General features: G+C 38.9%; 1 protein-coding gene across 3 annotated transcripts in view; it reads right to left on the bottom strand.

Moving 5' to 3' along the window:
• Positions 1-8150: 8150 nt before the first annotated feature.
• Positions 8151-26609, bottom strand: part of fndc3a (fibronectin type III domain containing 3A) — a 71888-nt gene continuing 53429 nt past the window's right edge. For 2 of the 3 annotated variants that reach the window (XM_017696799.2, XM_037546650.1), the window contains 20 exons: positions 26440-26498; positions 24960-25129; positions 24330-24389; positions 24077-24215; positions 23537-23590; positions 23122-23246; positions 22817-22991; positions 21592-21678; positions 18868-19006; positions 18700-18768; positions 18479-18597; positions 17490-17595; positions 17093-17268; positions 16728-16841; positions 16379-16528; positions 12732-13084; positions 12263-12475; positions 10931-11097; positions 10665-10786; positions 8151-10516 (listed from right to left, as the gene is read on the bottom strand). In XM_017696799.2, coding sequence (XP_017552288.2) covers positions 10202-10516; positions 10665-10786; positions 10931-11097; positions 12263-12475; positions 12732-13084; positions 16379-16528; positions 16728-16841; positions 17093-17268; positions 17490-17595; positions 18479-18597; positions 18700-18768; positions 18868-19006; positions 21592-21678; positions 22817-22991; positions 23122-23246; positions 23537-23590; positions 24077-24215; positions 24330-24389; positions 24960-25129; positions 26440-26498 — 2912 coding nt within the window. In that variant the 3' untranslated portion in view covers positions 8151-10201. The remainder of the gene's footprint in view (positions 10517-10664; positions 10787-10930; positions 11098-12262; positions 12476-12731; positions 13085-16378; positions 16529-16727; positions 16842-17092; positions 17269-17489; positions 17596-18478; positions 18598-18699; positions 18769-18867; positions 19007-21591; positions 21679-22816; positions 22992-23121; positions 23247-23536; positions 23591-24076; positions 24216-24329; positions 24390-24959; positions 25130-26439; positions 26499-26609) is intronic. The other variant, XM_017696800.2, reaches the window with a different exon arrangement.

Below are 26609 nucleotides of genomic sequence, written 5' to 3'. Positions count from 1 at the left end.
ATTGTACTGTGTCCACAAGGCAATTGAGTCACAACACAACAGAAATGTTCGTGGAAGGCAAAGGCCCAATCCCATTTCACCCCTCAGCCCTACCACTTTTGCCCTTAATCCTCTGTTTTGCGTGCGCTAGGGGTAATTTTCTCCATTTTCATCATAACAACACTATCATAACAACATAATTGCTAATAGCATGTTAATGTATGAAGCCTGAAGTGACAGAATGAAACTGCTGCACCATTTAAGGTGGAACGTGAAAATTTGAACAAGAAGCTGGAGAATATCTGACTTCATCTTCATATAGCCAAAGAATTAGGAGTGGGTGATAATAAATAACTGCCCGCCTCTTTGAAGGCGCATGATGACCTAAATGTAACTAAAGCACAGAAGCAAGCTTGTTGAACTTTAATGAAGCAAAGTTTTTTTTTTCTGAGGGACCCATTTACTAAGGCAAGATTTCAACCACTACCCCTTATAACTCAGTTCCAAGGGGTTAGGTGAAAAGGAAAAGTAGGGGTAAAAAGAAGAAATGGCATTGAGCCTTAAAATGATTGGAGTATTTATAATGGAAAATCATCCACCAAAGTAATTAAGACCACAGATACTCAGACACTCACATCTCAAGTTCAATAGTTAACCTGACTGGCTAGCTATTTGGTTTGCTATCTGCCATGTCACAGCTGTACTGTGGTAGTTAATCTGGTATTACTAGTTAAATGTTTACAGTTACTCTTTACAGCTAATTCTCATTACGTTGCAGTGACGTCAGTAATCTGCTCAAATAAGTGATCTTCTCCATGAATGTTTGTGCTGCACAGATTTTAAAAGCCTGAATGGTTCGTCCTTTCTGAGTGTCCTCCAGAAACACCGCCGCTGTGTTGCGACTGGCTTTCAAAGAAATCTTCAGGGGTATTTTTCCACACCTCCAAAGTTCAGTCTTAGAAGTTGCATTTTCTGCTTCTCACATTTTGAGTAATCTCAAACATTTTCACTGACATTGAGGTCTGGACTCCATGGACAGTCCATTACTATGAGAACACCAGCAGTTTATTGATTGATGTGCAAATGTTCTTCTTGTTTGTCTTTTGTTTTCTTTCTCAGTAACACCTTTGTGGCAGCTACACATCATGACAGTGCTGTTTTCTCGCAGTGGAAGGATGGACTCTAGTTTGTAAATCATTTTCTATTTTATTTATTTATATTTATTTATTTATTTCCATTCATTTACCTTTGACTTGGATTGAATTTGAAGCGGATTATCTCATATCTAATCTCAGAAACACAGTATCTCCTAAATAATAACCTGAATCTGTATTTATTGGCCATTTTGACTGGAAATGAAAGAAGTGAATGGTTGTCTTTGACTTTTGCATAGTGCTATGAACGCCTCAAAGAGCCATTTGCATGATTAAAGGGTTCTTCAGATTGATGGAGAGTGTGTTTTTATGGTTCTATTAAAAAAGGGTTCTAATATAGCACCAAAAAGGGTTTTTCTATTGCTACAGGCTTGGCATTATAACTACAGAAGGACCCTTTTTGGTGCTATATAGAACCATCTACAGCACATTCTGCATCAATTTGATGAGCCATTTAACCACACAGAGAGTCCTTTAATCATCAAAAGGGTTCTTTGTGTGTTCATGGTTCTCATGATATACAGATTTTACACAGATTCTTACAGGCGAATATAATTGTAACAGCAACTTTAATATTATACTGCAAAATAAATGTAGAAATATCTTTATATCACATTATTCATTACATTATAGACCTACATATAACCATCGCCATTGAATCATGTGGGTGGGCAATATTATTATCTGACAATGAGTGGACCTTGGGTCTGAACATGGGGTCAAACACCTCTGGCTTTTTGCTCATTATCAGCAGTACAGTGACCCATCAGTATTATGAGTAATAACTGAGAGGGCATGTTGCTTCTATTTCTATGCGCAGCGTTCAGTCATTCTGCACTAAAAAGAGCCTTTTATGAGTCATAGCCCACATCTCTTTCTTAAGCCAATGCTTGAATGGTCTATTTTTGGGCTATATGGCTCATCGTAATTTCTCATTCATTCATTTGAAAAGCCCACATCGCTGTAATTCCAGGCTAGGATGCTTCATGTCCCTCAGGCTTCTACTTATCGAGTCTTCATTAAACCATTAAACAGATCTCCTGTAAATCTCTTCCCCTCTCATTCACTGAACTGCAGCAAAGGTATCTGTGGAGCAGATACATCAGGAACAGGTGCAATGTGGAATTTACAGGATGGGATAGTGGATGGGTTTAATGGAGGTAATGAGGCAGAAGAGGCCAATGGAGGCCACAGTGATATCCAGGCTGTGACGTGCTGAGTGCTAATGAGCTACTAATGTAGAGTAGAAAGGGTTCATGCAGAGACGTGTATACGGCCCAAGACACTCTAACCAGAATTCTGGACTCTTTATAGCAGTTCCTGGAAAATCGATAGATGAGAAATGGAATTATGATGGAACAACAGTCTGTTCTGCATTCATGTTTTTGTGATGTCACAAACACATTCAAATATGGGAAAGAAATGTACAGACCTAAGCCATCTACTGGCTCTTTGAATAGTCATTTATTTCTTCATAGGGAAATTGAATCGGAAAGCATTAAAGCTGGAAGTTTTCTAGTTAAATGTATGGATATATGTTTCTTATCATTAGGGAACCCAAACAGCCAAACTAAAAATTTTGAGCCAAAACAAAATGACCTCTATGACCTTATGATGACCTTATGATATCTAAATAAAGTGAGAAATCCTGCTGATTTCCTCTAATTTCACTGCACTTTTGTCATTTCTAAGTCAGACAATGGTTTAGAGATTTCCGTTTCCTTCCCTGCTCTGCTAGATTACACAAAACAGGAGCATGGAGACCCTCATCAAAATCTGATTAATCCTTGCAACCCAATCTAAGATCCACTGTGCTCTGTGAGTCTAATGAGCAACGTTAAGACTATGATAAGACAACACTGATTAAACATTCACAGACACAAACAGCAGCAGTAAGGCTTTTGGGCTGTCACCAGGGTTTTAGAAACTCAATCTGTAGCTACTTGTCAAGTCGACGAGCCTCCAGAGGAAGTGTGGGATACGCCATATGTACCCAAGATCCCAGAACAATTAAACATTTGGAATAACAAAGCGACATTAATATCTCGCAGTTGTTTTTTTTCCTTACTCCTGTCGGTAAGGGGGTTGTTTTAATTAAGAGTGCACTTGTGCCAGCAGTAGAGTGATGTAAAAAAATTATAATGTACAAAAGCATTTAATGAGGAATATTCATTTCCTTTCTATTATATTTGTAGTTGCAAATGCGGTAAGAGGTAAGAAAATTAACATAGACGATGGAGGATTATGTAAGACAGCACATTTGAGTTGTTTAGTGTTGTAGTGTGCTTCTTCTACTTGCCATTTCAGAGCAAATACAGGTAATATTTTATAACTACATATTAATTAATATACAATTAAAAGTACTGTTTCTCCAAAAACTTCCTGATTTTCTCTAATTATGCTTAGCTTGTCATTACTGTGTTAGAAAGTGTTTCAGACATCAATTTCCTATTTTTGTCTGCGAGATTATAGAAAGCAAGAGTGTGGCAGCTTTCATTAAAACGGAGGTATTATGGCAATAGAGTCTTGGAGCCAACAAACTCATAGCTATGTTAAAATTTATAGAAATGTTCAAAGTTACAGCTCATTTATGAACGCAAATGGATTTCTGAAGCAGGATTACCTTTCATTTTCCTCTCTTGCTCTGAAGATTTGATCTTCTTTTAGTGAAGCAACCACACCGACAAACCTCCAGTGCTGTTACTAACCCATAGTAACAACCTCTGTCTGGTTGCTGTACTGGGTCCATGTAGCTTATTAAAGATCTTGCACAGCTCGTGCCTGATGGAACTGCACAGGAACAGTGACAGTGGACGTTCTGATGGTTGTATTGACCATCTCTTGCAAAAGACCCAGCGGATGTAGCACCTTACACTGTAGAGCTTCAAGAAGATACTCATGACCTGATCTAGAGAGCCATGTAGAATGTCATAGTGGTCTTCATGTTCTGGAAGCGCTGGATAATAAGGATTCTCACAGACACAAAGAAGCAAGAGAGCAACATAATAACCGTTCATTAATATTTATACAGGGCGGCACGGTGGCATGGTGGGTAGTGCTATCGCCTCACAGCGAGGAGGGCCTGGGTTCGATTCCCCGACCGGGCGGCCAGGGTCCTCTCTGTGTGGAGTTTGCATGTTCTCCCCGTGTCTGCGTGGGTTTCCTCCGGGTTCTCCGGTTTCCTCCCACAGTCCAAAGACATGCAGTCAGGCCAATTGGACGTGCTAAATTGCCCCTAGGTGTGTGAGTGACTGTCTGTGTCTGTCTGTCTGCCCTGCGATGGACTGGCGACCTGTCCAGGGTGTATCCTGCCTTCCGCCCGAAGGCTGCTGGGATAGGCTCTAGCATCCCCCCGCGACCCTAACGGAGAAGCGGCTTAGAAAATGGATGGATAATATTTATACAAAATAATAGTTATTTACGATATCTAAACAAGTAATCTTACTAACTTGCTTTGATTTTGTTGCAATTTGGTCAAAACATTTTTTTTGTCTGCTAGTCTGCTAGATTATACAAAACAGAAAAGGAACCTTTACTTAAAAAGTACTGATCATGGTAAGACAATGTGGGAGCTGACAGAACGAGGATGGACCAGTGGAATCCAGACGGTTGTGTTGAACAGTCCTGAGTCTACAGTGTGAACTGCCTTACACCAAAGACCCAGCAGATGTAGTTCCATATATTACTGACCCCAATGAGGTCAGGAAGATGACTTGGTGGTCTTCATGGCCTAGAAACACTGTATAATATGATGTTACCACTTACATCGTTGCAGACCCATAGGTATTAATCAGGAGAGCGAGTAGGTGAATGAGAGACAGAATGCTTATCAGAGAGAAGAGAATGCTGTCAGAAAACTATTCATTTAGCACCACAGAAAATCCACATAGGAAATCCTCTGTAGCTCATCTTAGCTGCAGAACAGAATACAGAGCTGAAGTCTAGAGTCCCACAGTAGGACACTGTCCCTAGAGTAGGTGACTGCTATTTTTATGTGGGCGGAGTTGGGGGGGGGGGGGGGGGTACATACATCTCAATGAAATAGTGAGAGTGGGAGAACATTAATGAGATCAAGGAGCTGAGGATTTGTGCAGGGGAACTGAAAGAACTGATTGAAGAGTTTCCCTGGTAGTAATTAGCTGTAGACTTTTCCCATCTGTCATTTCAGACAGAACAATCACCCATCGTGTACAAAATAAATGCTACAGCTATATATGTATGTAAAGCATACGTGTTGGAACCAATCTAGCATCCTTTCATATTCTGTATTTTCACCATGTCCTTATGGTTGGTAAGTACTATACATTATTTAAAGCAATTTCATGTTCATATTAATTCAAATATCGCTGCTGTCAGATCAAAACCTTGTACAGGAGAATGAAGAAACCTACTTTACATTTAATGTAAGTCAATGGAACCAGAATTTTTTGCCAATTCATTTTGGGCCATTTCTTTTGATCCATTCACCATGAGTCACTGAAAAACAACAAAATTGGATATACAAGGTTTTGTTCAGTCAGCAGCGATATACTAGTTTTATAGGCCCTGCTATCTCCATTCACGCTTAACAAATCACTGCCGCCTGAACAAAACCGCGTAATTCCGTTTTTATTTATTTAATTTATTTTGTAATTCAAATTTTTATTTAAACACAGTAAACAAAAGCTTGTATGGTACATCATATAGAAAAGAGAGGAAGGGAGGCCAGTCACATCAAAAAGACATTGATTTAGGGCTTAGTACATATACACATGCAAATTGCACAAATACCAATAATTCAGTAATAATAAAGTGAAATAATAAGGTATACAAACATCTTAGTTCTTGTCTCATAATCATGCTGTTAGTCAGAAGTGAGATGATGCATGAAATAATCCCAAATTCACAGTTCCACAGGCCCTTTGCCCCTTAGCTAACATAACCTCATAGGATGTGGTCTCACTCATTAGGATTTTCCACTCTTGGAGTGTTGGACATGTGATTTAATAGGACTCTGGCGGCTGAGGTTATCCCCACCATCAGAACTGAATGTCCAGTGTAATTCCGTTTTTGTCGTTTTTTGACATAATTTGAAAACACCTGTTGCTCTTTACATTGTGTGTAAATTTCATGATGAGTGGATCCAAAGAAACAGGCCCAAATGACTTGGAAAAAGTCTCGTTCTTATGACTTGCATTAAAGTATGTTTTTTTTTTTGTTTTTTTTACTCTAGTAAAGTTACCATATTTTGGACATGCAAGGTTTTCTTCTGACAACAGCAAAATGTTTAGTGTTATAAAGGCAAATTCAACTCTGATTACATATTTTTTAAATTATATATGATTTTGAATTAGTTAATTATTTGTACTGTATGATCCTTTGAGCCTAAAAAAAACAAAAACAAAAAAAAAAAAACGAGACACCCTAAAGGACCCATAACTGCAGAAATAGCCTTTTATGGGAATCTTAAATTACAGCAGTCAATTTCTCTAATCAGCAACTACACTTCAATAATCTGTAAGATCAGCAATATCCAAAAATGAGAATAAAATTGCAGCATTAGTCTGCTTCATAGACAGGCATAGAGAACAGCCTGCATGCTAATAATGTAAACTGCTATACAATGTAATAGTGCTAGCCTCTAATAAAAGCCCAGAAATCACTTGATATGTAATATGTAATATAATATGCAGCTGCTGCACTATTTATACATGTTTGGGTTGCAAATATGAAAGCAAAAACCTTCATAAGGGAAAGATACACTGAAAACTAATGTATAAGCACACAAGTTAAAAGAAGTAGGAGACAAAATAATGGTGCTTTAGAGAGAGAGAGAGAGAGAGAGAGAGAGAGAGAGAGAGAGAGAGAGAGAGAGAGAGAGAGAGAGAGAGAGAGAGAGAGAGGGGGGGGGGGGGGATTCACTGGTGCAAAGTTGCTTCACGTTATTCTGTTGCTATTACAAAAACGAAGCTTTTTTTTGCCCCCCCACACAGCAAATCCAGTTTTTTTGTTGAAAGCTCTACGCTGCAAGTTATAGGTGACAAATCTGATTTGTATGGTCAGACCGTGGGTGCATTTGCTCACATATCACAATTGGTTGTCATAGTAACGACGCAGGCATGCGTAGGTTGACTCAAGAGGGACAGGCAGTGGGATCATTTTCTTCTAGCACATTCTGACATCACGAATCGTTGCGCACGGAATGAAGAGTGGACTGAGCTGCATGACCAGACAGCTGATTTGAAACAAATGTGGCCAATCACAGAAAAAAAAAAAAAAGTCACATCTCTTGCGGCTTTGAGACGCCATACTGCAGAAAATCTTCCCTGCTTAAATCAGATATCGAGCTACCTTCAACTCCATTTAGTGCGGACTCAAGTAACTCATCACTGACAATCATACTAGAAACTTGACTGACAAGCTTAGCTCAAAAAATCAGTAAAAAGCTCTGCCCCAAATGATTCTGCGCACTAACAGAACTAAGACTGTATGGTAGGAGAAGATAAAGGTTTTACAAGGACACCGCCTGCAGGGCCAAAACACCGGAAAAGATCTTAACAGAGCAGTCATTACCCAGCGCTGTGCAGCCTGCTGTTTACAACAGGGAGCCTGCGCCAGCGGAATCAGTGGACAGAGCTCGCAAAAACAAGCAAGTCTATTACAGCTTTACAGCAAAAAACAATGGTATTCAAGATAGAACTCTTCTACATTAACTTTTTTTTTTTTACATTTAACAAGATTATTTATCTATTTTGTTCCGATTTCTCATCAATGACGCATTTCTTGGTAGGATATAGTTATAAGAGACCCTGGATTGCTTTTGTCCATTTGCAAACATAATCCACCAAATCTGTAAATCTGCACATGCTTAAGAAGCTAGAATATAAATAGGTATACAGATTTAAACTTTTATCCAGCTTTCCTGGACACTACACTTTCAAATATCTGCCCAGTTTCAGCATGTGGCAGCTCACATGTCCAAACTGAGACTTCAGAATGAGCTCTATGGTGAAGTGGCGAAGAACTCATAAAAAGACATTTAAGAATTATAAATTTTTTTTATTGTACATGGATCTTTCTGATCTTTACAGATACACTTTAGATACATATTTATGATTATACATTTCTGATCTCATAACGAACATTTTAAAATGATATGTATGTATAGTATAACAAATTTTTCATTTTGGAATGTACGGTTTATGAGGTAACTGCAAACATTAAAATTACATGGTCTCGTTTTTGTGCATATTTTATTTATTTTTTTATAGTTTTTCTTTCTTCTCCCATGGACCAAATGTAGAAGCCTACCATGGTGGGGGAGATGTTAAAATGGCACACTTTGCAATTACAGTTTATCACTATCAAAAATAGGAATTTAGATTTTTTTTTTCCCTTCAGTGACTAACAGAAGACATCTGCAGACTAATAGACCAAATCATAGAATTCCTCCAAGACGTCTTGCAAGGTACCTGTAGATCTTGACAGCTGCAACAGCACTGTTGCCATATTCAACACAACATTAGACCCCACGGCCAGATTGTTACACTGCCTCCACGCAGCGTCGGCAAATCAGTCACAACAACTTAACACAGAAAAAGGCAAAAAAATTTGATTTCACAGGAAGTACATGTAGAATCAACACATTGTATTACAGCTTTTTGCTTTTAGTTTGATTTTTTTTTCTTAAGTTTCTCTGGAGATGGTTAACTCTGATGCTTTACTTAAATAAAAAAATAAACTTCAAATACATGATTTGAACAAAAATTCAAAATAACAAAAATGAATATTTCATTATATATTCAGTATTCAAGATTATGCAAATATTCTAGACACCGAAAATGAATATTGCTAAAGGTAAACACAATATAATTTGTGTTTCTAAACCTAAAAAAAAAGAAAAGAAAATACTAGGCAGAACAAATGGTTGATTCGCATCACGATCTGAAATCATCTTGAAACAAAACGCTTTCAATACCAAATTTTGTGGTACTACAATTTAACATCCAAAACACAAGAAGGGCTTGCACAATCAGAGAATGTGTTCCATAAAACGTATCACAAGACGCATTCGGTATTTGTTTTCTTTTTTTCCCCTCTTCAGACTAAGGTGCAAAAATAACGACTCAAGGAAATATTCCGATAAGCATACATTTTTTTGTGCTGAACAATATTTTGGAGCAAAGCAGCTGTATGATTGTAAAATCAAGCTACAGTATACTTACATGATAGTAAAAATAACTTTAAACTTGTGTTAGGTTTCTGTTTTTTTTTGTTTTTTTTTTGCACCCCCCACCCCCAACAGTCATCAATGTCCTAACCCTGTACCAATCCATACTTCAAATGAACAGGTCCTTGCATCATACTGTACAAAAATATACTACCATTTCTCTAGTCATTTTTGCATCCTTACACATTCTGCACATCAAAAAAGGTTTGACGAAAGTGCTAAATGAATGTTCTATAATGTGAACAAGCGTGTTCATGTCCCACCTCCTCTTTGTCAAAGAATAAATCTCCCAGGGAAAGCTCGGTCCCTTTGGGGCTTCAAGGCTTCTCGTGGCCCTTCGGCCACCTCCCATGTGCTCGTGGGATGATGCCTCTCCCCAACCGTATTCACTGGCCCTCTGAGTCCCAGGCCCAAACCAGCAAACCAGTGAACACTGCCACCATGAAGCTAGCTTTGGAACACAGATAGTGTGTCACATACTGGACAAATTATAATCAAAACTGAAAATATAAATAATAAAATCTCCAGCTACACAGAAATGAAAGGTAAAAGGAGTATGTGACAGGCAGTAAGCTTTATTCTTAATCCTTCAATGATCACCTCATAGCTAACATGAGGAATTACTGTTCTTTCTGACAGCACTGCAGAGACAAAGAAGGGATCGACAGCTGAGAAAAAGAGAAGAGAGTCAGAAAGATGAGTCGGCAAAGTTAAACCTATAGCCTCGGCTTCCTTTTCTCATCCTTTCCCTTCGACACGGCTCCCTCAACCCACGCTGGTGCCAAAAAAGAAATATAACGGAAACTGAAACAAACAGAAAAATCTAACTGAAAACAACAGGATACCCGCCTTTGCAGGCTCACTCGATGACAAAGTATTGGATAGCGACAGCGATCAGGATAGACGTGACGGCCAGAAGGGCAATAATGAGAAAAGAGAACTGTTCGTCCGTCAGGCTGCGTCTGGGCCGCAAGGCCTCAGCCGTTTTGGGCCCCATTGAGCTGGAGGAGGCCGGGGTTTCGATGCGAGGGGGCAGGAGAGTGATGGTGGAGCTGTACGGCCCGATGATCTCTGGGGCATCCTGGCACTGGCGGATGGCACAGACGCGGAAGCGGTACTCGGCAGATGAGCTCAGGTTGGCCAGCTGGAATACAGTGGCTGAGCCCTTGTAGATCTTTTATAAAGAAAGAAAGAAATAAATAATAAGTAAGTAAGTAAGTAAATAAATAAATAAATAAATACATATCTAAATGGGAGATGTTTCAACATCAAAGGGCCAAAGAATAAGCAGAATTCTAACAGACACTAAATCAGTCTTGTACCTGTTTGAACTCAGAATTTCCCTGCATGCACTGCAGGCAGTAAATAACTGGATCTCCCTTCATTGGTGGCAGGGCTTCCCAACTGATCTCACAGGACTCATCCAGTCGTTCCACACGAGGTGCTAGAAAAATATAGAGAAAAATGCAGAGACACAAAGAGAAAAATGAATTCTGAATATGCGTTTCACACATACAGTGGATGGCAAAATACACTAGATCCAGTATTGGTTTCCCAGGTGAAAAGATGATAAAGCTAATAGCTATACCTTTGAGTGGAGCTGGGGGTGAACGGGGGGTAGTGAAGGTGTAAACAGAGGAGAAGGGCCCTTCGCCCGCCTCATTAAAGGCCTGGATGCGAAACGTGTACGAGGTAGACTCATTTAGCCTCTGGACTTTGTGAGTGTGGCAAGGTCCTTTATACAAGGATACAAACCTATAAAGATTGAGAAAGAGAAAGACAGCGAGAGAGAGAAAGAGAGAAAGAGAGAGAGAAAGACAGAGAAAGAGAGAGCCAAACAAGAGAAAGTCAAGGAGAAACACTCAGGTTTTGCTATTGCCAGCAATCAAGTTGTAACTTGTAATTGATGTTGGTTATTCTGACATTTAAGTAACTTGAGCTACACTCAAAAATATGTTTTATTTAACTGGTTAAATCTGGATAGCTTAGTATGCTAAAAGCTTCACAAACCACAGCACAAGTTTGATTCCAGTAAAATGCTTTCCTGACACACGTTAATGAGAAGTGGACAGAAAAGGACAAAGACTTGTACTTTTGGGAGCAACCCTATGCTCCACTATACTGTCTTAATTGGCACTAGAGGCAAACATTACCCGATGAGAGGAAGAAGATAAAGGCTTTAAAATAAGCAAGTGAAGATGAGTGATTGCTGTTGAAAAGGCAGAAAGACAGAATCTAACTTGTTCTGCGGTATATCTGAGCTATTAGATAGTATAAACAGGGCTACTGTTCTCTCTTAGCACTGCTCAACATTTATCAACTGCTGTTCAGTTTAGGGTTTAATACGTAATGGGCGAACTGAAAGTCTTGCCAGCTTATTTTCTGATTATTTATGTTGAGCCTATGGGAGCTTATTTTTGTTTCACTTCGTTTTGTATACATGTGTAAATTCTCATATTTTAATTTAAAAACTTAAAAGTTGAGGTTTAGAAAAACTCATGCCTTTTTAGTAGGTAGAGGGCACAATAATAATACACATTTAAAAAAAAAAAAAAAGATTTAACAATTTACTATTTACCAGATATTTTTTCATGGTTTAAATTAGTATGCAGAGAAATTCTGTCAAACTGATGTGGATTCTAAACCTACAAAAAAATACCACATTTGTGTGTTTAAGAAGCGAAGAAGACATTAATTATTTTGGAAGTTGTAAACCATTCTTTACTTTTTTGCAATATTCTGGCTTTTCTTAATATTGAAACACAAAAAAGTCAGATGCCCAGACCTGAACATGCTGATGCAGGGCATAAATCGTATCATAAATGTTATTAATTGTGTAACTCTCAACTCCTAAGAACAACCCTGTGACACTACCTGATGGGGAACTCATACGCTCGTCCTGAGTGAAGGAGGATCTCACCTGCCATTCTTGTCCTCCATTTGGAGATGGTACTGCAGGGAGTCAGTGGGGGTGCTCTTGGCTGGACCCTCACCCCACTTGAGCCTGAGGGTCTGGTGACTGAATGCAGTGCACTCCAGGCGTGGAGGCAGAGGGGGCAGGGGCTTGGTCTTCAGTTTAAAGGTGTGGCTAAAGGGACCAGCACCCAGGCTGTTCAGAGCCTGAATCCTAATCCTAAAAAGAGGTTTTAAACAATTTGTACATTCAACTTGGGCCAATAAAACACCAAAAAAAAAAAAAAAAAAAACAACCAAGCACAATGTATTCAAACATAGGACAGGACTAATGCCTTTGTAGATGGTAAATTGCTTAGAGTAACAAAGTAGCTAATGTTCTACATCCCCTGCTAGTGTCAGTGTACAGATTCTAGAAAATCAGATCAGAAGTGAGCCACAAACTATAAGCCTAGCACTGTAACTCATGTCTGTACCTGTAGCTGGTATCAGGCTGCAGGTTCTGTATAATGTATTTGGTTACAGGGCCAGTGAGAATTGGCTGTCTCTCTCCAATGTCGATCAGGTAAGATGTAATCTCTGCTCCATGATCACAAGGCGCCTCCCAGCGCAGCCCCAGGCAGGTGGATGGGGAGTAGAGCAGTGGAGAGGGCCCATCACCCTCATCCTCACCCTCCTCCTCCTCCTCTTCTCTGTCAGAGCTTCTGTCCTCCACCTGCATCTCAGATTCACGGAGAGCGTGAACACTGCTGACGGCCGCAGGCACAGAGCATGGTGTCTGGCACAGAACTACATCACTGAAGGGCCCCACACCAGCTACGTTCCCCGCCTGCAGTAAGACAAAGCAAGTAAACGCACAAGAATACACAGACTGGGCTCATGTGACACAAAGACTTGTGTGGCAACTATGGTTAAGTATTAGAATTCAATATATTTTACAATACAGAGTTTCAAAACATTCTGTCTTATTCTATACCAGATTGCAATCAGTAATTAATCAGTAAGTAATCAATGTTAACATCCGTAAGCTAACAGACATGCCTGCAAATACCCACTTCCCTTATCTTTTACATTCACTTCTATGTTTTATAATTAAAAAGAAGGTAACAAAAAGTGTCACAAGTGAGTATAGAAATTAAGGCATTACTACTGTTACGTATGAAGCTATATATGAATGACCATGTGATGAGAATTAACATGTAAACTATAATTGACATTATCTGAGTGAAAGAAAACAGTCTTTGTATACTTTACAATCAACTGGTGACAACAGTTAAAAGAGCACTTGAGTTAAATTTCACATTACTTCCCTCATTGCAATGAGAGCTATATGGACCTGTTAGCCAGTTCTCATAATGCTAACTAGCCTCCATTCACTTTTATCATTAGTTTGGCCAGACACAGTTTATTCTCATTTTGCATTGCATTTTGCAACAAAAAAAACAAAACAAAACAAAAACAAACAAAAAATACAGCTGCAAGCAACAATGAGCAGGTCCAAGAACACATAAGCATAAGAAGCTCTCATGCACTTTGAGCCAAATAGGCCTATTAAGGTCTAATACAGTTTGGGCCTTCAAGGCAGAGAGGCTGAAAAGAAGTCTGAGTTTATCAAAAGGCCTTCATTTGTCATGAACAATGAGCAGGGGGGTATAAACCTAATATATCTTTACATTTCAATTTACTGATATACAAAGGTTGGAAGCAATACATGAGTAATGGCAAACTTTTTGTCTTTGTTGCATTTGCGAAGTATTTTGTTTCTCCATGTAAAAGGCTTTGATAAGCTTGACATGAGACCCAATGCACTCATAAGGGCACCTTTAAGCGAAAAAAGGACCTTAGTGAAAGTATGTCAGAATTGGACCAAAGGTCTCCCACATGTTATGAAAATTGATCAGGGACCTCCATCAAAGATGTTCACCGATTTTCATTCAGATTGACCTTTTGACCTTGGTATAATATGCTGTAGTCTATAAAAGAAAAATTCAAAATACCAGAAGAGTCCAATTTATGACATAATATGTAATTACAAAGTTATTCAGATCACTGAACGGAATCAAAGCACATCTCTTAATTATCTGTAAACTTTGCAGTATCATACGCTGGCGTGACTATATCGCCCAGCTGGCCTGGGAGCGCCTTGGAATCCCCCTTGGGGAACTAGTGGAAGTGGCTGGGGAAAGGGAGGTCTGGGCCTCATTACTTAGGATGCTGCCCCCGTGACCCGAACCCGGAGAAGCAGAAGATAATGGATGGATGGATTTTAGGTGTTTTTCAGTGTTAAAGCACCCCCTATGGGCCAATCAGGATCAAATTTTGCAAGTCACATCAGAGTCTCAATTTATAGATATCAATACAATTTTGAGATGATCGGAGCAATCATTGATGAGCTATAGCAATTCAAGCTAGCAATGCCATGGCCGCAAACATTAAGTGCTGGAGGGAGACCACAATGAGCAAAAAAACTGAAAACATGCTGGATAATTATTTACTTAGAGAGGCTACAGAGTACTTCAAGACCATTTTTGAGAAGTTAGCTTCAAATTCCATTAACTAGTTTGAAAAGTGCTAATTTCAAACAATTAACAATTGAAAAAAAATATGCACTTTCATCACTTTGATGAGGTCATCAAAGTTATTTGACCAAAAATGAAAATCTGTACAAGATGTACTTGATTTTCATTAATAGTGCCACCCAGAGGTCAAATATTTTGAAACTTCACAGGTTGTTAGAAGGTGGTGGGCTAGAGACAGCTGTCAAGTATCATGAGGATTGGCCAATGGTAAGCCTGTCAAAGTTCTGCTGAAATGGCCGGTGGCGGCCATAAATTTCAATATTTCGAAGTGTCCTTAAAGATGTACTTACAGTCTTTGTAATAGAATAGTACTTGCAAAGTTTCAACTTAATCGGATGTACAGATGCTGAGAAACATCTATGTAGCATTTACAGCGCCCCCTAATGACTTTTGCGTACAAAAAAAAAAAAAAAAAAAAAAAAATATAAATAGGCGTCCTCAGAGTCTTATTAGGAATAAGCCTGTCAAGTTCAACATTTTTTGGGTGAAGGATTCTCGAGCTACAGATTTTTCAATTACTTAAGAATATGACAGTTAGCATATGATAGTCATATTGTTTACAAAATTTAAAATGTGCTGGATAATTATTGAGGTTCAGACTATGTTGAATTTTTTGACACCAAAAACATGAGGATAGGATAAAAACTGTAGGACTAGTTCACAGAAGTAGGCTTTGCATATTATGCAAATTAGCTCAAAATCAAAGTAGGCAGAGCTAAATGGTCCACATTACAAAGTTGTTTTGTTGGACCCAAGGAATCAGGAAAAAACTGTCTGTCAAAAATCTGGGTAAGGAGTTATAGAGCGAAATGCATTATAGTGTGCCATAGCGCCCCCTTTAGGCCAATTGGGCTCATGTCAAGCACATGAGTAGTAGGAGGGACTACTACCTATTGACCAAGTTTCATGTCTCTAGGACTTAGTTTGGTCTGGGAGATTCATTTATCTGAGACGAGGAATAACGAAAAAAAAACTCTTAACAAAAACAATAATAAAAAAAGCAAAACAAACAAAAAAAAACACATTTTCAATAAATAAATGAATGAATGAATGAATGAATGAATGAATGAATGAATGAATGCTGTAAACTTATCTAACCACCTGGTGGGGCTGACAGCACAAATTTCAGTATAATTCAGCATTTTTTCCATGGTTCACTATTCTGAGTCATCACTCCCCCAGAGAATAATATACAGAGCCTGGCAGTAAACATCCAACAGTGACGCAGTCATGACTTGCGTTCCTATGAGGCCATTAAAAAGAACATCCTGGGTCACGTTTTAGTCACAGCTTAGACAGCTTAAAGGACAATTCAGAACCTATGCACCAATTTGGCCTTAAAACTTAAAAATGGCTTAAACTTGAGCTTCTGAAGTCTGAATATTGGCTAGCTTAGAATTGCTTCCAAATATAATGACAGTGACATCAGCATTAACTAGTCATTAGGTACCATGGAAAATAGCCCTAAAATTTCTTTTGTTGTGCAAGACCAGTCGTAATTTGAATCTCAGGATGTACCACAGCTCTCTATGTCTCCTGCTTACTTGCACTCTGCAGAAATAGTTGGTGGCAGGTAGCAAACCCTTCAGCTCATGGCTCATCCCAGATCCGGTGTAGCACACTTGCATACTGCCCTCCGCTGCCCCCCACTCCAGCCGGTATTCAGTCACTGCTGCTCCATTACAGGGCGGAGCCTGGAGCAAAGCAGGAAGGCACTATTTTCAACTTCAACAGAACGTTTGTGTAACCGCTAGCTAAATCAATGAGATTAGTCCTGAACACCTGGGATGTTTCCTTGCACACAACAAATAAAGCTTATGGGTTCTTAAAAAATACTCAGCAGTAATGTAATTTTCATGATAAGGTTTATTATAGTCAAGAGGGTAAGCTTACTTCCCAGCTGACTACAGCACATGAGGGAGATTTGCAGACAATATGAGGAGGCTGACAAGCCTCAGGGGCTCCGGGTCCTGTAGTCACCTCAGTGCGCTCTGAGGATGGTCCATACTGTGAATCAAACCCACACACAGTACATATGAGATTAAGTGTGCAGGAAATTTCAATGTCCTCTTCTATTAAAATTAAGGTTGACAAATTAACATTGGAGTGAAAGAAAAAAAAGCAAATGATCTAAAAATATTTACTAAAAAAAGCATTAGTGGAAAACAAAGAAGCAAAATTCTATGTTTGACTACATTTGAACGAGTATAGATTAGATTCACGACTAATTAGATTAATCGTGTGGAACTACTCCTTACCCCAGCTTTGTTGGCTGCTCTCAAGCGGAAACCATAGGTTCTGCCAGGCAGCAGACCACACACAGTGCAGTCGAGCTCAGGGCCCTGGTACACCTCTTTGCCCTCCTCAGCCTGGGGGGCAAACACTTCCACACTGTAACTACACACAACACTCCCACCATCCACCTGTGGAGGAGCTGAGACACACATACACACATATATTTACACACATATATTTACACACACACACACACAAAGATGTGTGTATTCAGTTTATTGAAGGAAAGGGGGGGGGCGACTTTACAACTCACTAGTCATGGTGAACTTTGAGATTACGGTTGTCTGAGTGATTCCCTAAAGAATCTTTACACCCCCAAAACACAGGAGGGACAAAGGAAAATGAACAATGCCAGCTTACCCCAGCGAAGCTGAATCTCTCTAGCTTTGGGCTTGCCAACTACTCTGGGCTGTTGACATGGGCCAGGAGGAACAGCTGGCATTTGGACCTGTAGGGTCTCAGACATCTGAAATACACAAAAACATAACACAACTAAACAAAAAATTGTGCAATAATTCACTGTAGGAGCTATCGGTCAGTTTCCTAGTATATTCACATAGCTAAATGAGTACAACAAGAATTGTCATCTCTTCTACTGAAATCAGTGCGCATCATTTAATTGAACTCAACTGAATGTATTAGAAAGTAAGATTGCACTGTGTGGCATATATGATTACACATACAGTACAAGGTTCTATTCTGCTAAAGGCTATTGTAGTATTACAGTATAGCAAAAATACAACACTAAATTTAAGACAATACTAATAATACAAAGAAATAAGACAATTCTGTATTTTGTTTGCCTTTAAATGTTTTGTAGCTCTTTGTTACAAAGAATTTTACTCTTGTACATGAATGAAAAAGAACAGAATGGAGAATGTCTGAATGCATGAACGAAACAAATCATGAACAAAACTGCTATTTGGGATAAAGCAGTATATATGACAGAAGCAGTGACAGCTATCTGAAGCCATGCTCACTTTCAGTGCTGTGGAAACCTACGCCTACCAGCATGACTCACTGCTCAGTTCTGGCAAACCCCACACATGGAGGGGAAAAAAAAAGGACCTGAGATATATGGACAATGCCATTTTTGCAGGGATTAGGAGACGAAAGCGAGAAACTGATATAAGCAACATAACAAATTTTAATTTTAATTGACAAAAACTGAGAAATCAGTTAGGAATATTACGAGTAAAAAAGATTTCTGAAAATGACACTCGGATTGCATGTGTTGGGCTAATAAGGTGAGACTGTAAATTCTGTTTAAGTCTGTACATGTAAAAATCATCAGTGTCTGAGAGAACACTGGTTTGATTAAAATGTATGAATGCATATGGGAGTTTTACCGGGCTCTGGCCTCCCTCGCTGAGGCAGTAGACCCTAGCTTGGTATGACCAACCTGGCTTCAGCCCATCACACACACACTCCATTGCTGAGCCCCTGTACACCTGTTCCCAAGATGACCCTAAAATACAAATGTGCACATACAATTATAGTATGACTATCACAATTCAAGCTTCAATCAGGAATTTAAAAAACTTTATGAACAACATTTTCTGGGACGTACCACTTAGACCTTCCGACAGTTCCACTACATACTCAGTCACATCTGACCCACCGTTATCTTTTGGAGGATCTATGGGAAAGCACATTGGGTGTAACCAGACCGTAACAAAACACAAAGCATACAGCCTAACAGAGTCATGTACAGCTATAATTTCAAAGCTGAGCTCACCCCAGGTCATGCGGAAGCTGGTGGGATGTGGTTTGCCCTTGATGGAGGGTTTGCAGGGGCAGCTCGGTCTGTCTGGGGCTGTGGTGAACTCAGACATAGGACTAGGGTTACTCTTCCCCTCTGCATTATATGCAGCAACCTGAAACAACACAAAGCCACCTAAAGCCACAGCAGCACTAACTGTAACAACTAATTTCCAAGAAAATAAATGCCATAAAGGCAAATGTAGTGATGTAGTGTATGAAAACAAGCATTCACTTGCTTGCTTTTGTTTTTATTTAATTTACTTCTAGTACATACATTAACTTAAAATTTACTCAAATAATACCTTTTGACTTTGTACTTTGTAAAATATGAACAAAAACATACGTATTCATAAGCATGAACAAAGATAACAAGGTAACACATCATTAAACATCACTTAAATGGAAATGCTACAGATCCACAGGAAAGGCATTAAACACCCCTACCAGTTAAACTGGCTCAATAATGTACAGTTGGAAAACTCACTGAACTATACCTACAGCTTTTCTCAGACTAATGACAAGGAAGGTAAGAGAAAAGCCAGCGGTCAGGACCTGAAAGTAGCACGAACATTACACAGAGAAGAATTAAATAATGAATTCTTAAACATCTCTGTTCCACCATACCACAGAAAACTGTTCTGCTAAAAAAAACAAAAAAAAAAACAAAACAAAAAAAAAACACACAGTCTAAAATTTGCACACAAGCATTTAGACAAATTAGAACTGTTTTGAAAAATGAACGGAGATAGGAGCATCATGATATGGGGCAGCTTCTCTGCAATCAGTACTGAGGCATAAAACATCATTGAAGGAAACATGAAAACAGTGATGTACCAGTACATATTAGAAAATAATTTAATCTCATCTGCCCATAAACTGAATCTGGGTAGAAGAAAGGCCTGTCTGGACAATTACTACGTAAGCATCAAATCACAATTATTTGAGATGATCGCAATTCTTCAAGCTAACTACAATAATTTTCTACAGTTGTCAGATTTTAGTCACATTATGGTGCAACAAAATGTAAACTAAGGGTGTTGGGTTCAGGCAAACAAATACACACAAAAAGTAACTGAATTCTTTGGGACATCATGGGACTTAAAAAAGTTCTATAACTTTTAACATTATTCTGTGACATGTTAAGAGTTAAAGGTGGTGCTGAGTAGTATTTGTTTATTTATTAGTTACGCAGCTAACTCTGAAATTGTAACGTATGCTAACGTTTTTTTGCTCATATTTTCACTGTCATGGCGAACATAGCTTTGCAAGCATACCATCAAAATAAATTAGGACTGGCATTTAAAGATGGACTTTCATGGACTAGCCAATCTCCAGATTTGAATATAATTTTACAAATTATGGAGGATTTTGTTAGGCCATCAGATGGACGTTAGCAACTCTGGGGAAATGAAGACAGTTTGTTGAGAGGAATGAGCCAAAACTGAACAGCAATGCTGCAAAAACTTAAATGCTTCTTACCGGTGACATCTCAAACTGTGTCAACAATGGCTTTGAAATAAATGTAATATTTTTGTTGATTTGACAAACACTTTTGTTCGCCTGTTATGATGAAAAAAGAAATCATTTTTGTTTATGCTTAAGAACATACATTTTCCAGTCATATTTATAAGAACAACCTAAAAAGACATTACGTCTCTCTGAATTAAATCCTATTAAATTAGTCTTCGCTCTCCCATGCAATGCCTATTACATAGCAAAAACAAAAGTGTCTGAATTAACAAATCCCCTCACTGTACTTTAAAATGTTTGTTTTTAGTGAAATGGCTCATTTACAAATAGCTAATTTTAAAGCTTCACAGGATTTAAAGAATAATAATCAAATCAGTACTGGCAAATACTTAAGTTTTCAATATCATTTCAGCACGAGAACAGAAAAAAAATAAATTAATAATTAAGTGATACTTTTTTAAATCCCACAAACGGGGATTTCCGGTCACAGGGCCAGATCCCTAACCTCCAGCCCACGACTGCCCCACAAAAAAAAGCACAGATAAAAGTACTGCTATACTCAAAGAAGACTCCACTGCTACATCTTTGGGCACTAGACATTTCCAGTAGAACCCAAAAATACACAAAAACTAGGACAAATCATTAATCTGCTCATACTGCTTCATTATTATAATCAATCGTCAGTGGAGCTCCCTGTTCAGTCATGGTGATGGGATATAAATGGAGCTGTAAGAGAGGAGAGTTGCTCAGCAGGTAACAAGAGTCTCATCAGCTTCCACCCAGGAGCTCTGATCATATTAATAAACTTTTGTTTTTGGAAACCTAATTGCAATCAGGCCTTTCTCTGATGACACCAAAGAGCTGTGAGCTAGTGCTCCACCTTATGCTCTGCCATGTAACAAAAACACAACATGAAAGGAGAAAGTAAGGAAGAATATATGAAAGAATAATGACAGAAAAAGGAGTAGCAGCAGAGGAGCTGGTCTCTTAAGAGTTGATTGGAATCCAGCAGTATTGTTAAAGGAACACTTCATCCAAAAATGCTAATGATGAGAATAATGAATGTAAGCTCACTGGGGCCAGTTCCATGCACAAGCTCCAATAGCGGTGTTGTGCTGGCCACTGGAGTCTAATGACACTGGCTCAGCAGATAAATGACTCACTTACACCCACATAAAAGTTAACCATTCACAGAGAATGTACATAGCAAAAAGGAAGTTACTCTCACCCTGAATTTGTACTTGGTGCTCCTGTGAAGATTCCTCACTGTGCATGACACCTCATCACCATCGTAGCTGGGCTGGAATCCATAACCCTGCACATCCATAACACACTGTCAATCAGCACTTTGCAGCAAATTAGGTAGTTCTAGTATGTGAAGGTGCAAGAGAGACTTTCCTATTTCCCAAATGCAGCCAATGAGGGATTGATGATACGTTATCATTATTGTGATGAATTACATCACATAATACATTGAGTATTCGTCTATTTTAGTCAAACACTTCTTGCAGCAGCCATTTTAATGATCATCTATGGCAGAGTGGTGGAAACTTAAAGTAGCGATATGCTCAAAAACTATATGTTTTTATTCATATGTAGTATTATTCATGTTTTTATTCATAATAACTGATTGTATTTTCTTAACATCACAGTGTTCCCATACAGGAAATCAAAATTTGCTTTCCCCCTCGGATATAAATACTAATGCTACTAAAATAAATACTTTGGAAGACTTCACAACACACTCACATAACATTTTAAATTGCTATGAATAAGTGCATGTTTACAGCACACCTATGGATTGTAAGCGCTCAGGTTAAAGCCTGAAAGCTATTAAAAGTATGGTAATGATGCCTACTGCTTCAGCTACTGCTTGGCAAGCAACAGAAAACAGCTGTATGTGAATAAAAGGGAAAATACATCACTCTGAGAGATTATTCATTATTCGATTATATATAATTATCAAAGGCATTGTCAAAACTTTAAGGACACTGAACAACTGCATGCACAGCCTGCAAACAACAACAGCTAGTGTATAATAAATGCTCTCTGTAGAAACTCTCATGTGAGAGACCTATCCGTTGCCTAAATGCTGCCAGTTAGAGTTGTGTAATGATGTTAGATGACAAATTTAATTAAAACAAATTAAACGTGATTTTTTGGATGGCAAAAATGCATCATTTTAATCAGCCTCTGCTTGATTTTTGCTAACTTTTGCCAGCAGAGTCAAGTCTGACACTTCATGGTTATTTTCACAAACACAAATTAAAAGAAAGTCCAAAAGCAACTCAAATGGGGCTTAAACTGGGCTACAAACATACAAGTTATATGTAGAACTCAAAGTATTGTGATGTTAAATGTTTGTCATGTCACTCACTTTTAAAGTCAATTTATTTCAGGAGTAAGTGTACACCTCGGATGTGTACGAGTGTGAACTTGTGCTAATGTCTTACCGATCCCTCTTCCTCCATTTCCAGCACGTAGCCAATATCGTCTTCTTTAGGCGATCCGACTGGCCTGTTCCACTGCAGGCAGAGCCAGGTGACCCCAGCCTGGATCAACTCTGGCCTCAGTGGGGGTGCAGGGACACTGCACGATGTCATCATGTCTACAGGTTCACTGAACTCACTACAGAAACAGAGAGAGGGGTCATACTACTGAAAGCACACACTCATCAGGCTATACAAAAAATATCCTCAAAAGCAGGGCTAAACAAGCCCTTCTGGGAATACCTAATGAAACAGTGTCAGTGTCATACCTGACACCCATGTCGTTTTTTGCAGCCAGACGGAATGAGTATTTGGTCGCAGGAGACAGCTTGGTCACCCTATACTGCTTCTGGGGGCCATAATAGCACTGCTCAAACACTCCTGTGCCCTTACCCTGTTCAGATGGTGCATTGCAGCACAGAAAATAGCACACAATCGCATAAAATCAGACTATTTTTTCACAGACCAGGGTCAGAAACAACAAAGCAAATCCCAGTAATCCCAGTAAATATCTGCTAAATATCAATATTTTTAAGCAAACACTTTCTGATACCAATATGATTCTGGTATCATTGTGCATCCCTATTACTTTCTTCAGAAAACATTACACATCTAACACAGATACTGACAATTAGAAAAAGTCATAATATGTAAGACAAACATACTGGGTACATAAGGCCATACCTCATCCCACTGTAAAATGTAGTTTTGTATTTTGGAACCATTGTCACATGGAGCCTGGAAAGAAACAGAGACATTTAATTTAAGGTAAGTAGCCTGAGCCAAAAATGTTTGTTAGCCAATGAAGGTATTAGCTACGAGTGTTTTCTATTAGCTATTAAAGACCTACATGAACAACAATGATGACAGTTAAAGAAGTTTCCATCAAGTGGATGCTTATAAATAACACTAGATTTTATTTGACCATATAATCAGATTTAAAAAATACAACAGCATTGACATGGTGTTCAACAGATTTGCTCAGTCTACAGTAGACACTCTGAATGGGAAATAAACTGCTACAATAACAAAAAAGTTGTTCAAAAACACCTCTGCAAAAAGCAGAATATTCACCTGTTTCTGTATGTTACAACTACTGATTGCTCAAAACTTGGAGTATGTGTGAAAGACAGAGCGAAATATTTACACAGAGAACACAACACACAAAGCAAAATATTTAAGGTTTGGGTAGATGCTTAGACACAGAGCTGCATGTGTTTGTACCTTCCACTGCAGGACAAGGCTGCTTTTCGTGCCACTGGCTTTGCGAGGTGGGCTGGGGGTATCAGGCTCACAACTCAGAGTAGTGAAACTCACAGGCTCAGAGGGGTTTCCGTGTAAACAGTTATACATGGCCTGCACTCTGCAGGTGCAAGTGTACACGCATGAGGACACGCACATACACAAATGTAATTTAATTTGGCTTTTAGACATCAACACAAATGAAAGTGTACTGAGACAAAGCCTGAGTACAAACCTGACATGGTAGTCTGTTGCTGGTCTTAGGTCCTCTATGGTTGCGCTTAGTTCCTTACCACTGCAACAAAATGACAAAAGCAAGAGAAAAAGGTAAAGGACTGATTTAATAAAATACCCACTTAAATGAGACAATAGCAGCTCACTAAAATGATCACAGATTAAAAAAAAGTAATAATAATTACTATTCTGCGCACTATGCGCCTTAGCCTCCACTGACTGCATGCCTAGGTGCTTGGTTTACACCTGTGGCCATGGAATTGATTGGAACAACTGAATTCAATGATTTGGATGGGTGACTAAATACTTTTGGCAATATAGTATACTTAATTCCAAGAGTGAGATGCACGAAATAGCTTGAAAACAGTCAGTAGGAAATGGATGCCAAAAATATTAAATTATGTTAAAAGTTTTACACAGTTTTTAAACGGAGTGTAAAAATGAACCTGATGTCTATTGCTGCTCTCACTGCAATGCTGCTGTGTGACGCTACGTGACATGTGCAGTGGCCTTCATATTCAAACCTGCAATGGCTGGGGTCATGTCTATTCATGTATTTGGGTTTACTTAAGTTCTGAACCTTGTGCAAACTGCAAACAACGTCTTTACCCTCTTCCCAGCCCAGCTTTACCTGTAGGCAGTGTTGTATTTCCCATCTTTGCCACTGTAGGAGACAGACACTTCATAGCTAAAGCTCGGATCCTCAGATTTTTCCTCTCCCTCCTTCTGCTCCTCGTCTGCCACTGTTCTCACTGGTGCTACCCAGCCCAGACTCGCTCCTCTCGCCTGAATGTCCATCACCTAAAGAAATTAACAGATGCTACTGATTTGGTTTGTTCTTTTTGCTTTTTTATTTAAAACTCCGATGACTCTGAGGAATGAAATTCTGGATGGGTCAATATGAATATAATGTCATTGTGCAAAAACTGAATGCCTGGCTGCATCTATATTGTCTTAGTAATGAGTCATGTAAGATCAGTTTGGGAAACTTACTATTCTCATAAACTAAAGAAAACCCCTTATGCAAGCAGGAGAGGAAGACAGGGGAATATTCTTTATTTTTAGCTTTGTTCCACAAGAATGTCTATCCTTTAGTTACAGCTGTATGCCTGTGGACCTTTTTGACTCTTTGATAAAAAAAAAAAGATACCAAGCATCATAGTGAAACAAGTTAAATCCTGTTCTTTCCCTTTCAAGTCAAGTCCTGTTTCTTTGTTCTCCAAGCCATTTCACTTCTGCAATCTCTATTCTATTCCCTGTGCTCATCTCCCTGGAAATAATCCATTCATCCAAGAAGGCCTTTACCAGAGCCTTCGCTTCACTGCCCACTGCATTTCCGTCTGTCTTTCTATTTTGTCTTCCTGGTCTCTTGCGAGGACAATGATGAAAATGTCTCACTAGTCCCTACACAAGGACAGTAACTAAAACTGGTAACTAAAAACCCTCAGGGGCCAGGATTCAAAGGAACAGGACTTTTTTTTACTGATGAGGCCAAAAGCTCAAGACAAAAAGAAAGCCAACCTAAAGGAAAGGCATGATTTAAGATCTGTTAAGCAGAGTTCCTTTGTGGATAGTCTATTTTCTTGAAAACCCTTTGTCTGAACTTGGATTGCCACAGGGGACAAACTATTATCTGAATACTTATTTGTTGATTCACATCGTTTTTAAAGTGGCTGGCACAAGTTTTAAACACTGAGAGAAATGACAGATGATCATTAAAGGCCTATATATAAAGAGAAGTCTGAGTGTTTATACAGTTAGCCCTAATCACTGGAGCAAAATACATTAGCAGTAATATTGTAATAGTCATTAAGCTACATACAGCTTTAAATGGTCCTAGAGAGTGAGCTATCATTTAGATCATCTGGGGACAGGACTCATTCATGCATGCATAATTGTTCAAAACACGCAAATGACAGACATTATGAAAGCACGATCGAACCATCTTTATCAGGTGTTTATCGTTGAGGAGAATGCGAAAACTTTCAGTTTCAGCAGTTTTTGAATAACACCTTAAATTCATGAAAACCAAACTGCTCATTAGCTATTCAAAGGTTATTCAACCAGCAAATCACCCATCGAATGTAGACATAAATCTTCCACATACTCACCACTGGCTTGCCCATATTGTTTAACCATTCTTGAAGAGCCTGCGTCTTCTCATTCAGTTCTGTGAACAGAAAGCGACAATGTAAAGAAACATATTCACTTCTTCAGTAAACTATTACGAACATGTCTTTGGATTGGTTCCACAATCCTGTCTGCAAGTAAAGAACGACAG

This window comes from Pygocentrus nattereri, chromosome 17 (genome assembly GCF_015220715.1).
Source record: "Pygocentrus nattereri isolate fPygNat1 chromosome 17, fPygNat1.pri, whole genome shotgun sequence".
NCBI classification, from domain to species: Eukaryota; Metazoa; Chordata; class Actinopteri; order Characiformes; family Serrasalmidae; genus Pygocentrus; species Pygocentrus nattereri.
The sequence above is the reverse complement of the archived record's forward strand: the minus strand, read 5'-3'. Positions and strand labels throughout refer to the sequence as shown.